At 43.9% G+C, this 13,930-nt stretch overlaps 1 protein-coding gene and 1 long non-coding RNA gene across 2 annotated transcripts in view; both read right to left on the bottom strand.

Annotated features, from left to right (window-relative positions):
* The window catches only part of NAMPT (nicotinamide phosphoribosyltransferase), a 40,650-nt gene extending 36,706 nt beyond the window's left edge, over nucleotides 1-3,944 (bottom strand). Inside the window, exon 1 of the mRNA XM_045089671.1 lies at nucleotides 3,747-3,944. Within this exon, the coding sequence (XP_044945606.1) occupies nucleotides 3,747-3,803 (57 nt within the window). The 5' untranslated portion in view covers nucleotides 3,804-3,944. The remainder of the gene's footprint in view (nucleotides 1-3,746) is intronic.
* Nucleotides 3,945-6,612: 2,668 nt separating this feature from the next.
* LOC123394865 lies at nucleotides 6,613-8,421 on the bottom strand. The gene is made up of 2 exons (XR_006609592.1): nucleotides 7,083-8,421; nucleotides 6,613-6,810 (listed from the first exon to the last, which is right to left on the bottom strand). It is a non-coding gene; the product is annotated as an uncharacterized LOC123394865 (long non-coding RNA).
* Between the last annotated feature and the right edge of the window lie 5,509 nt (nucleotides 8,422-13,930).

Below are 13,930 nucleotides of genomic sequence, written 5' to 3'. Positions count from 1 at the left end.
ACCAAAGATGTGAAAGACTTATACTCTAAGAACTATAAACAGTGATGAAAGAAATTGAAGAGGACACAAAGAAAGGGAAAGACATTCCATGCTCATGGATTGGAAGAACAAATATTGTTAAAATGTCTACATTACCCAATGCAATTCACACATTTAATGCTATCTCAATAAAAATCCCAACAGTATTTTTCATAGAAGCAGAACAATCAATCCTAAAATTTGTATGGAACCACAAAAGACCCTGAGTAGCCAAAGCAATTTTGAAACAGAAAAACAAAGCTGGAGATATCACAATTCTGGAGTTCAAGATATATTACAAAGCTGTAGTAATCAAAACAGTATTGTACTAGCAAAAAGTAGATACATAGATCAATGGAACAGAAAAGAAAGCCTAGAAATAAACCCGTAACTGCATGGTCAATTAATCTTCGACAAAACAGGAAAAAATATCGAGTGGGAAAGTCTCTTTAACAAATGGTGTTGGGAAAAATGGACAGTTATGCACAAAGAATGAAACTGGACCACTTTCTTGTACCATACAAAAAAATAAATTCAAAATGGACTAACGACCTAAACGTGAGACCTACAACCATAAAAATCCTAGAAAAGAACATGAGCAGTAACTTCTTGACATCAACCAAAGCAACTTCAGGTTGCTAGGTATACTGCTAGGTATGTTTCCTGAGGCAAGGGAAACAAAAGCAAAAATAAACTATTGGGACTACATCTCAAAAAGCTTCTGCACAGCAAACAATCAACAAAGCTAGAAGATAGCCTACTTAATGGGGGAATGTCATTTGCAAATGACGTGTCCTACAAAGTGTCAATATCCAAATTATATAAAGAACTTACACAACCCAACACCCACAAAACAAATCATCCAATTTCAAAAATGGATGGAAGACATGAACAGACAGTTCTCCAATGAAGACATACAGATGGCCAAAAGACACATGAAAAGAACCTCAACATCACTTACCATCAGGGAAATGCAAATCAAAACTATAATGAGATATCACCTCACACCTGTCAAAATGGCTAAAATCAACAACACAAGAAACAAAAAGTGTAGGCGAGGATGTGGAGGAAAAGGAACCCTCCTGCACTGTTGGTGGGAATGCAAACTGGTGCAGCCAATCTGGAAAACAGTATGGAGATTCCTCAAAATGTTAAACATACAACTACCCTACAATCCAGTAATTTTTACTACTGGATACTTACCCCCAAAATGCAAAACACTAATAACAAAGGGATACATACACCCTTATGTTTAGAGTATTATTTACAATAGCCAAGATATGGAAGCAGCCCAAGTGCCCTTGACTAATGAAAAGAGGGGTGGTATACACACACACACACACACACACACACACACACACACAAAATGGATTACTGAGCCATAAAAAAGAATGAAATCTTGCCATTTGCTAGGACATGGATGGAGCTAGAGAGGATCATGCTAAGCAAAACACATCAGTTAAAGAAAGACAAATACTACATGATTTCACTCATACGTGGAATTTAAGAAACAAAACAAACGAGCAAAGGGGAAAAAAGAGAGAGAGAGAGAGAGATAAACCAAGAAACGGGCTCTTAATTATGGAGAACAGGGTTACCAGAGAGGAGGTGGGTGAGGGGATGGGTTAAATGTGATGGGGATAAAGGAGTGCACTTGTCCTGATTAGAACTGGGTAATGATATGGAAGTGTTGAATCACTATATTGTACACCCTCAACACATCTACACTGTATGTTACCTACCTAGAATTAAACCAAAGACTTAAAATCACATTTAAGAAAATAAAAAGGTTTCACATGAGAAACATAAAATATATTGGACTGATTCAAAAATGGGCAGGAATACACTTTATGAAATAGGTGCAAATTCTAACAGTGCATTACATATGCCCTGCTAGGAGATTAGAAAACTTTAAGGTAATTCACTCTTCTAATTAAAAGCATCCCAGAAAACTGATGTTAAGGCAATTTTACATTTGTTATGTATAATTGCTAGAGGAAGTACAAACTAAAGGAATTTGTACTCCTTTTGTTTTTAAAAGACTAATCAACTTGTTTACATTTCTCATTCCCAACCAAATCATTAATTGCTACATTAAGAAAACTTGGAAATCATTTTAAAGATTTAATTAGCAAAAAAAAACTGGCGGAAGAAATTTAGTTAAGAAAAAACTATGAATGAGACCATTGTGAAATCATTACTGAAGATACTCAAAACACTAGGAAAAAGACAAGAGAAAGTTTTAAGGTCATGTAAACCATACTTGATAATATTTTGATCTCCTTGCAATGCTGTAGATTTCCACTTTAAAATTCCATTTAAAAGACTACTTGTTAAAGAAACTTGACTCTACTTTTAAAAAGTACCCATCTAAATTATCTTAAGTAGAATCTTAAGGCGATTGGGAAGAAATGAACAAAACAGAACGTAAGCAAAATGGGATTCTCCAAAATTTTAAAGGAAATATTTAAGGAAAGAAAAAGCAAAAGTTCTGAACAAAAACCAACAATATGAGAGCATCATGCTTTCCTTCATATTCCAAACCACCATGTTAAGTAAATACTAAAATTTATTTTGTTCAAGTGGGGTGTCTGGCCTGACATTTCATCTTTTAAGTGTGCTGGTCAACAAAGCTTAGCAAAGTATAGTTCAGTTAACTTCATGTAATTTGGAACCTAGGGAAAAGAACATTTACCAGATTTTCCTCTCATCATTCTTTCCTTTACTAATTTGTGTGAGTTTCAAACAAAACTAAGGCGGCAGCAATACTCTCAAGTGTCCTATAAGCTTATTAACACAAATGTGTCATTTCTCTGTGAGTTCTCCAGGGTTAAAACTACAATTCATTTAGCTCCCGTTTTCACTTTCCTTTTCACAGAAATCCTGTAGTGGCCCTAATGGAATAAGGGCAGCCTACCGGCCTCTACAACAAGGGATAAGGAGTATGAGTGATCACCGGGAGCCAAGGAGTTTGAAACGGAGCCCAGCGGAGTGGGCCGGGGACTCCAGCACGTCTACCGAGGGCAGATAAGTGGCCTCCACACCCCGGCCACAGGCAGAAGAACGTGGCTGGCTGCTGCGGCACCCTACTAGGTCCTCGCCCACCTCTTTCTCGGGGAGGGACGTACCTGGCCAGCAAGGGGGGAGCGCACTCGATTCAGCCTTTAGGGGAAAACCCACTTTCAAACCTCATTCCTTTTCTGCACGGCCGAGCCCCAGGGGCCGTTACCTAACTGACCCGCTCCTCCGGCGACCTTTCGCCAGGCTGGCCCTGCCCGACCCGGCCCAAGGCCAAAAGGCCGCGCTCCCGGGGAAGGCGTGCGCTCGGCCGGGGACGCCCAAGCCTCCCTGGCCCCGACCCCGCCACGGCCTCTCCAGCCGCGAGCCGGGAGCCCGGAGCCCGGAGCCCCGCGTCCCGCGCCTGCGGCGGGCGGGCCGCGCCGTCTCCGGCCCGCCTCAGCCCCTCGCCGCGCCCCCCCACACCACGCACCCCCAAAGCCCCGCCTCCTGCCGTCCATCCCTCCATCCCTCCTCCATCCACCTCCTCCCCACTGCGGCGCCAGCTTCACCTGCCTCAGCCCGCCGCCGCCGCCGCCGCCGCCCGGCCGCTCCTTCCCTCGGGATTGTGCAGCGCCACGACCCCAGAGCGGCGCCCCCCGCCCCACAGCCCCGCGCTTGTCCCGGACGCGCCCTCTCCTCCTTCACCTGCCCCCGCCCCGAACCTCTACCTTGTAGGAGTCGGTAGCCAGGAGGATGTTGAACTCGGCGTCTGCCGCAGCATTCATCTCGGGCGGGAGTGTGAGGGCCACGCGCCGCGAGGTGCCCGGCGCGGCGGCGAGGAAGGAGAAAAATGAGCTTCACCGCGCTCCGTTGCTTAAGTCACCGCTCGGTCGGAGGGGCGGGGAGAGGAGGGCGAAGAGGAGTGGGGAGGAGGGGCCACAGAAGGGCGGGCCCGGGAGCAGTGACGCGGCGGAGGGTGGTGGCGCCGGTAGCTCTCGAGCTCTCAGCCCAGGGACTCCGACCGACTCCTCACCTCGGCTCCCCGCCCCCACCCCCGCCCCATTACCCCGGAGGGGACGCGAGGGGCGGGGCGCGGCCGCGCGTGCGCAGCGCGCGAGGGGGCGGGGCTGGGGGAGAGGACGTGAGGCACGCGCTCTTTCTCCAGGACGCCAGCTCCGGGAAAGCGGAGGCTTCCGGGCAGTCCCGGTGTGGGACCCGCGTCCCTACGTTGATTTCATTTCCCGGCTCCGCGTAACGGAGAGCGGCGGGAGGGGGAATTCCCAGCCTCGCCCCTCCTGCGATTAGCGGGTTCGTCCGCCTGGCTGACCCCTTCCTGTCCTACCCTGTCCTGGCTCGTTTTCTGAGTCCTGAAGTCACGCCACCCGGCTGGTGGTCGTGAAGCCTTCCTCTGCCGGTCTCCCCATCCCCCTCCCGCAGTTACTCACCTTTGTCTCCGGCTGGGATTGGGGATCGAACCTTTTGCCTGCAGCCCTCTTGTCCCAATAGGTCCTCCTAAGCCTCTCTTTAAAATCCGAAGAGCGGCGATGAGGAAGGTCTGAGGGGACCCTTTGCTCTGCATCGACTCCGATTTCCTCTGCCTGTGTTGCTGAGCTCTTGGATCCTTTGATGTTTTGACTTTTTTTCCGCAGAAAACAGTCTGCACGTGAAGGCGGGGGTTGAATTCAGCCCTCCCAGATAATGAAAGTACGAGGCCTCATTGAATCTAACAGTGCCGAGAAGTAAACGGCAACGGGCCAAGTTGTGACACGGTGCAAAACTGATTTCATCATTGCTTTAGTTGTTAAATTTTGGGAAATGATTTGGTAACCTCCAAAAAAGAAGCAACGGATACGACGTCGGATGACTTCACCGAAGTGTAGACGATCCACTTATGCAATTCTCATACGTGATTGTAGTTTTGCGTAAAATTAAGATTTCCTTTGTCCACATGATCAGTAGCTGCTGCGGCCTTTTTTTAAAATTTTTTATTCCAAGATTTAGGTTTTACAAGATACAAGTAGCGGGGGCGCGGGGGGGAAGCGGATCAATGAAAACAGGCATAGGAACTCTATAGACTATTTTAAAAGTTGGTAAAAATCTCACTTTATGGGGGGGTGGGGGGTGGTGTGGGATGGGAAGGGGGACGCTGTGAATTGAGAGATTCATCACAACAAAACCGAGACCTACCTCTTCAGTTAAAAGCAAACTTGGGTCCAGACTGTGGTCTTGGAATAAGTGCAGGTTCTTGACAGTCGCCTCCATCTATAGAGTCCATGCAGGCCAAGATCACGGAAGTGGTGAGATACCAAGGTAGTAATAATAAACTCACCAAGGTAGTAAATAATAATACATTTAGAATAAGAATTTTCAGCAAAAAGTTTGAAAACAGAAGAGGCTTTTTTCCCCCTTTTTGGTTATTTTTTTAAAACAAGTAGGTAAATTACTTAAAATTTTTTTTTTTTTAATTTTGGCAAATTTTATTAAGTCAAGCAGTGTGATTCAAATAAAGAGGATGATCCTTGATGCCTTTCTTGATTTGGTGCTTTTTTTCTTCATTTAAAATTTCCATAACCTACCTTACTTAAATGACAAATTCTTTTGGCTTAGCTTCCTGGAATCCATGTATGTATAACTGACCATTGTTCTGTGCTGCCTTATTCAGGAAAAAAAATTGGGCCCTGATTACAAAATGGGCTTTGTTTATGGTAGGATTTTCTTTAAAGCAAAATAAAAATTGATCTTGCAGTCTTTGAGTTGAATTTGCATTTTTAAAGTGAAAACGTTGATCAATTCAAGCAAAAATGTTAAGATTGCATTGTTTATTAAATGTAAGAAAGTCACAAGGCCTGCATACATATTAGTGACTTAACCCCTCACAGCACCTCCAGAGGAAAAGAAGTTATATTTGCAATAGAAAAAATCACCATTTGCCTGAGAATCAGGCACGCTGTATGTAACTACCTACATGCTTAACACAGGACCAGTTCTGAGTTAATTGGGCTTCAGAACTATGAAATGATCACCAAATACAAAGTTAAGATTTCATTTTTAAATAGCCTCCCTTGAAAGACGGGTTAACAACCAGCATTTGGCATGTTTATCCAGTAGCATGTAAAAGTTTTTGAGAAACTGCTTCTCATAGGCACCCTCACATAACAAATAATAAAAAGACTCAGTTGGGTCCCCTCACTTTATTCAAAGCCCTGAGTTAAACTACCATTCATACCCAATGGCCAGTCATGCAGGGTAAACTGGGCACCCAGCTCCTGATTTATATCCCTTAGAGTGCTAGGACAGCTTGCCACTCATATATTTGATTAGACAAAGTGGGTGTTACTGTACCACTCCTGTTTCCCCACACTCTTCCAGACTTCTGCACACGTTTGTATTTCAAAGTTGCCTCAGATATTTCCATATGACCTGGTTTCACTTCAGTAAGAAACAGTTAAAAACAAAACAAAACAGAACAGGAAAAAAAAAACCCTCAAGAGGTAGGCATGGGATTCACGAATCTGCAACTCCTGACAATGGTCCTGTCCATCCCCCTTTATAATTTCCTCTAGTTTTACCAAGAAGCAACAATTGTCACAAAGATAAATGTAACAGAAGAACTTTTTAATTAAACTTAAGTCTTTTCTTATTCAAACTTCCATGGTGCTTTGGGGCCTTCTCAAGTGTTGTAATTTCCCAAGGAAAGGGACTCATCTACAAAAAGATGTGGGTCTTCGCAGATCTGATTGTCAGCGCTGCCCACCGTTGACGCACTCTTCGATGACTCAGCGGCTGGGTCTTCTGCAGGCACACAGGAACACACAGAAAACTGCTGAGTCTTCTGAACGTACAGAAGTGATAGCGTAAGTGTAACCCACAAACAGGAAGGATTAGCACATGGACTTGGGTTGTTCACGGTCATTGCACTGCAAATGTCCTTAGCTCTCAAGACCCAGCATCTGCCCAGATGACTTTCCTTTTCTCCCTATCGAGACCTGGGCTAGATACCATTTTTTCATAGTACCCGCACCATGCCTGGCTCCATCATCTCCCAGCTGGTCCCAGATCCTTACCTTTTCTTCTGTGGGAGTATCCAGGCTACTGAGCATTCACAGGAAACGTCACACAGTGACACAGGAATCTGCATCCGTTGCAGGACGCCTTCGGTGACTCTTCCACTTCCTCCATTCAGCTTTTTTTTTTTTTCCCCATTTTCCTCAGAGGTTATTTGAAATGTTTACCTCTCTCCTCAAACCCATGACCCCGAAACAACTCCCTCCCTCTCAGCGGTTGGGGGAGTCCCCTGTGTCAGTCAGGTGATGCCAGGCCATTAGCAGGAACTCCCTAAATGGTCATAGCTTCGACAGCACCTCGGTCTCATTCAGAGAGCCAAGTGGAGCACCAGGCACAGAGCGGGGGCTTCACAGATATTGACTGAATGAACAAAGGAGCAACTTCTAACAGCTTGTATGGTTCACCCCAAATCACAGTCCTTTTCCTATGTCCTTTAGTGTTGAGCTTAGGCGTGATGATGGGGGTTGCTTTCACCATAAAATGTGTGCTGCGGGGATGAGCATCACTCCCAGCAGCAGCTTTAAGAGCCCAGGTGTGGTTTGTCATTCTCTCTTCTCCTTCTGTCCCAAAGATTGCAGTAGGCCACGGAGGGGCTGACCCATGGGCCTAAATCCTGAAGAGCGAACAACCCAGAATCAAGTCAGAGCCAACTGGCGCTGGCCATGAAGTGTGAGTGAGAAATTAACCTTTCTTGGTGTGAGCTGTGGAGCTTTTAGAGGTTGCTACCGTAAGCATAACCGGGTTTATACTGACAGATACTGGCCTCCACACCTGTGTTTTCTTTTTTTGCTCAGAGAAAGAAGAGTCCTTCCTTCTGCCTCAGGTGAATCGCTCTCATCAGTGCTCTGGGTCCATCCCTCCCTGCCCACCCCCATTCAGTCTCCCCTGGTCCAGCTCAATTAGACATCATCTCTCTTCTGAGTCTCTAAACACCCCCTTCCTGTTGACTTCTTCTTGGCACATAGACATATTTGGATTTCTCTTCTTTTAAAGAACAAAACGGAAAGAGCCCAACTTCCTTTCCAGATACCACAATATCGTTCTCCTTTTCCAGAAAGAGAGGTCTCTGCCTCCCATCTCTGCTTTCTTTCCTCTTTTTACCTACCTCAGTCTGTGTGGCACTGAGCCTTTGGCCAGACAAGCTGGCAGACTCAATGGTTATAGTTCACAGATACTGGCTAGTAAACCCAGTAAAAAGAAAAACAACAACAACAACTTTCTTTTCTTCCTTTAACCATTATCCCTCTTGTGTTTCCCTTTGACACCAGGATGACAGTATTTTCTCCAAAGGAAGTTGGAACCTATCATTCCACAGTTCCTTTTAGCATGGAACTTGACTATAGGTCCCAGAAGAAACCATATGTCATCTATCCCAAAATTTACCCAGACCTGGACTAGGTGTCTCTTTCTTTCCCAGGGGTGAATTTTCTGATAAACTATAGCTTCTGTTAATCAGAAACTAGGGAACATTCTGGATCCTGTCTGTAGCCAGGGGTGTTAATCATACAAACCCGTGGCAAACTTCAGCTCCAAAGAGCCTTTCCACATTTTTCAGAGGGGACCAAGGGGCTCCTCTTGCATAGTGGGATCCCTGTGGCCTTCTCTGAAATTCAGAATTCTGAGTTGGGCTCGTGGACTGGATTTCCCACAGATACTTCGTGCTATAAGCTGCATATTAGGATATTAATCTGCTGCTCAAATTCATCCAAACTCAGTGAGAATGAATGTGAGCACTACCCTGAAAACTGAGCAGTGCGTCTGTAGATACTATTCAATTAAAATAATCCCATTTAATTAAAGCTCATGGTCCTTGCCAAGACTTTAAATGTTCTCTTCTGGTGAACCACACCTATGATACCATAGACACAATAAACTGTTCTAGATTTTCTTTTGTCTCTTGAGGTCCCACCAACCTTGTGGGATAATCAAAAACTTGTGAAACAAACCACATGGTTTAGGACTTACGATCTTCTCTCCTCTTCTCTTCCCAGATCCTCCCTTCTCAAGGTTTCATTGAGACTCACTTCAGTGCCCTGATTGCTCTCCGATTTTGGCGTCATTGTCTCTGCTCCATCCTCTGGCTGATGGTGAGGTTTTCTAGCATACTTGCCATCCTCCTGCAGCCGCATGTCCTGAACTCATGCTCGTTCAGTGGTTTTGTACTTTTATGAAATGTGGTGCTGTGTGAGGCTCTTGGACCCCCAGTAATTATAGCTCACAATACACCCTAAAAAGAATTCTGGTTCTTGCAGTTGTCTCATCTCAGATACTTAGGACAACTTCTCAAGGGCTTCCTTAGCTAGAGGACATTTGAATGGTACCATCCTGTCTTAAGAAGGTCTCCCTCACTTTTCTCAGAAAGAATGCTTTGGGCTCCAGGAAATAAGCTACTATTAAAAGTGGCTTAAGGAATAAGGGTTTAATTTCATCCACAACAGGGATGGTTTTTCTAGGGTGGGCTCAGTAACTCAAGAATATCAAGATTCTGGCTCTTCTCCATTTTCTCCGCTCCATTACCCTCAATGTACTGAAGACCCGTCTTTGTCACACAAGTCACAAGATGATTGCTACAGCTCTAACTATCATGACCTCACACAAGAGTACACAGAAGCAAGAAGATAAAGTGGAGTTTTGTTTTGAAGGTGTCTGTTAGATGCAAAAATCTTTTTCAAGAGGTCCCCTTGGACTTCCCTTGGGCCCGACTGGCCCGAGCTGGATGAACGCCCGTGCCCCAGTCGTAGGGAGGATGAAAAAGTGAGAATGCTGGCACGCCCAATTTGTAGAATGGGAGGAAAGCTCCACCTGCAAGAAAGAAGGGAGTTAGGAATGTCTATTATGAGGCACCTGGCTGGCTCAGATGGTTGAGCTTCTGCTCAGGTCATGCTCAGGGTCCTGGTGTCGAGCCCCACATTAGGCTCCCTGTTCAGCAGAGAGTCTGCTTCTCTCTCTCCCGCTTCCTCTCCCCCCATCCCCCACTCATGTGCTCTCTCTCTCAAATAAATAAAATGTTGAAAAGAAAAAAGAATTGTCTGTCGCATGGGTAACAACAGTAATCACAGTATCGCTACTAGCTAGAAGCTCAGGGTGAATTAATTCTCTGTCTGCATGAAGGAATCTGCCCCTACACTTGCCTCTTCTGCGTCCTTGTTATTGGGTAATAATCTAACCATTCCCAAAATAGCTTTAGTGTAAACATAACTCCTAGTGGCCTTCTTGTACTCCAGAATCAAACTGAGTTGAATGTGTAGAATGCATCCTACCTCTGCCATTTATCTTCCCATTCTGTCCTGCCCTCTGCCTCTGGTTTTGCTAGAGGAAAGCAACAGAAGGCCATGGGTGTTCCTTATGCAGGCTCAGAAAAATGTGTGTGGGCTAGCAAAAATGTTAATACTTTTTTCTAGTGTGATCATTACAATCTCTGAGGAGTAAGCACAAAATAATGACCTCTTCTCACAGACATTTATTCAGTTAGTTTCATTATAATCTTACATCATGTGCCCATTGTATTATTACACTAAATCTAGCATAGTATTGGCTCTCATATTGTCAACAGTAGTTTTTAGCTACCATCTAGATACTTCTCTGTACTAATGCTTAGACCTTTAAAAATTAATGTGAGCTTCTGGGGCGCCTGGGTGGCTCAGTGGGTTAAAGCCTCTGCCTTCAGCTCGGGTCATGATCTCAGGGTCCTAGGATTGAGTCCTGCATCAGGTTCTCTGCTCAGTGGGCAGCCTGCTTCCACCGCCGCCCCTGCCCCCGCCTGCCTCTCTGCCTATTTGTGATCTCTCTGTCAAATAAATAAATAAAATCTTTAAAAAAAATTAATGTGAGCTTCTGTTCAATAAATTGTTATCACTAGCACCCCAAAACATTTATTAAGCACTGAATTCCATGTAGTGCTATTCTGGATGGTATATCAACAAAACAATGCAACACATTCTACACAGATGTTTTTTTTTTTTTTTTAAAGATTTTATTTATTTATTTTATAGAGAGTGAGAGAGCACAAGCAGGGAGAACAGCAGAGGGTGAGGAGAAGCAGACTCCCCATGGAGCAGGGAGCCCGATGTAGGGCTCAATCCCAGGACCCTGGGATCATGACCTGAACGAAAGGCAGACACTTCAGTAACTGAGCCAACAGGTGCCTCTATGCAGAGGTATAATACTAAACATAGGAAAGCAATTGATTGAGTTCAAAATTCATAATTTTCCCTGACAAAGAGGGAAGCCAAGCTCAGGGTGGGCTCAAAGGCTTTTTCCTCTCAGAAAAGCCTTTATTGGATTCTATTGTTTCATGAGCAGCTATTATGCTCAAGATCTTGTTGGACTTACAGGGATTTATATGATAGAAACTCTGCCTTCTAGGGACAAACAATCTTATGGGGAAACCCAGGAATCAGTTTTCCTTCCTTCGTGTCCCCTCAGAAATGGTGTTCTTTAGCCTTGCTCTGCTGATGTCCCACCTCAAACCTCTGTTCACTTGCTGCTCCTAGAACCTGGGAGGCACAGACTGCAACCTTCTTCAGTGCAATGGGGCCCTGTCTGAAAGGGCCACCACGGAAGGCAGGGACATATGGGATATACTTCACCTCCTTTACAGCATGTCTCTGTTAGAGCATATTATTTCATCCAGAATCTGTATCTGGACGCAGTTATACTTAGTTGGTTGTACCAGAAGCCAAAACCAAACCAAACCAAACCAAAACAGACCCAAATAAACAGTGTCCTAAATAAGATTTAAGTTGACTTCTTTCTCTCAGAATAAGCCATGCAGAAATGATATAATGCTTTAGGAATTCACACTTTTGCTCAATCCTCCTGCTTTTCTTTTTTCTTTTTCTTTTTTTTAAGATTTTATTTATTTGACAGACAGAGATCACAAGTAGGCAGAGAGGCGGGCAGAGAGAAGAGGAAGCAGGTTCCCTGCCGAGCAGAGAGCCTGATGCGGGGCTCGATCCCAGGACCCTGGGATCATGACCTGAGCAGAAGACAGAGGCTTTAACCCACTGAGCCACCCAGGTGCCTCTGCTTTGCTCTTTTCAATGCAAGACTTTGATTCTGTGGCCTAAGTGGGCTGCTCCAACTCTGGCCATCAACTTGGCATCAACATAGCTGCTGTATGCAGAAGAGATGTTAAGGGGCAAGAGAGTAAGCATGGAAACCAGCTAAGTGGTCACTGCAATCCGCATGAGAGATGATAGAGGCTTGGACTAAGATGGAAAGTGGAGAGAAAAAAGGGGGGCAGATCTGAGATATTTGGAAATAGAGCTAACAGGACTTTCTGAGACATAAGATTTGTGTGGGAGAGTAGGAGGAGATTCACGAGAATTATATGGAGAAGAATGGAATCTTGATTATTCTTAGGTTTTGGCTTTAAATACAGAAAGTTTTAATAAATGAATTGAAATTAAAATGAAAGTTTTAATAAATGAATTGTGGACAACTTCAATTGTGGAAAGAGACTTAGGAGATCAAATTAAAAGCTCAATTTGGGCTTTAAGCTCGAGATTTCTATTACATAATTATAGGATTACCTGCTTGCTTACGGAGTTTTTGACTACTTGGATTTCTTCTTCCTGATGGCGAAATGGATACCTGTTCCCAAAGCCCTCCATAATTAGAAATAAATCTGTGGCCCTGTCCAGTCCTCAGGTTTTTTTTCCCCTGGACTTTCCTGGCCATTTGTTTTCAGAGTAGTCTTTGTTGTTCTCACTTTTCCAAGCTCCGTTCTGCCTGGTGCTGGTTTTCTGTCCCCAGAGTGAGCTCAGATCCTGTGTTTCTGTAGTCACAAAATATCTTGGGACTATCACGTCTATACAGATGAAGCTGCTGGGAATAGACAATTTTTTGAATGAAACAAGATCTTGGAAACTTGTCTTGTGTACTCGTCTTCTTTTGTCCATTCAGTGACTGTAAACAAAGAAATAAAATATATTTTTAGAAAATGGCCAAATAATAAATAGAAGTTGGATGTTTATCATTGATATTTTCTTACTTAGTATTAAACAGAGTAACTACCTATTGCAAACGAAGAGAGAAGCACCAGAGAAGCCATTATGTTCCTCATATATAAAATGTCTTAAGGGTATCTACATAGTCCTAGAGCTGGTCCAGAAATAGTTCTATCAATTGCTTGCTCAAAGCTGATTAAACTATAGAGGCTGAAACGTCAACTAAGCTCACAAGCAACTTCAAGTTTGGTTACTTCATGGGAAGATTTAATAAACTGCAGTGTGAAACAAACCTGATTTGACAATGGGATTCTGTTATTTGTACAGCAGTTTCCCTCTGAAAATGAGTTTACATATTAGTAATTTGGTTGGCTGATACAGAATAAGACACAGAGTATTAGATGCTCTCAGAAAATATCTTCATTAGGTTAGTTAAGTCTGGAAAATTAGCTTTCTTTCTTCTGGCAATAATATGGTCAAGGTTAGGGCTTGTGGTCTTCTAGAATCAAAGCACCTCCTGGATAGTATCAGAAAACAGCGCAAATCCCACAGGTACCATTTCAGTGTGCCAGGCAAGCTACAATGCAGCTGGAGAGGGGGGACAGTTTCATTTTACATCAGTGACATCTGAACCATGTCTTCTTGACACAGGAATCAACCATTTTCCAAATCAGGCAACACATTTGTAAGCTGTTTCTTCAACGTTTGGTGTTATGATTACATGGCTTTCTGTTTTCACTTTCAGATTTTTTTTTCCTTATGCTGTCGCCAAATTCTGGATATTCTTGTGTAGTCCTTCATGTGCCAACAATATTCAAGATTTAAGAATGACTTTACTTTTTTAAAGGTTTTACTTATTTTTGAGAGAGAGAGAGAGAATATGCACAGAGAGTGAG

The sequence above is a fragment of the Mustela putorius genome, unplaced genomic scaffold, assembly GCF_011764305.1.
Source record: "Mustela putorius furo isolate JIRA1106 unplaced genomic scaffold, ASM1176430v1.1 tig00003845_pilon_pilon_pilon, whole genome shotgun sequence".
Taxonomy (NCBI): domain Eukaryota; kingdom Metazoa; phylum Chordata; class Mammalia; order Carnivora; family Mustelidae; genus Mustela; species Mustela putorius.
The sequence above is the reverse complement of the archived record's forward strand: the minus strand, read 5'-3'. Positions and strand labels throughout refer to the sequence as shown.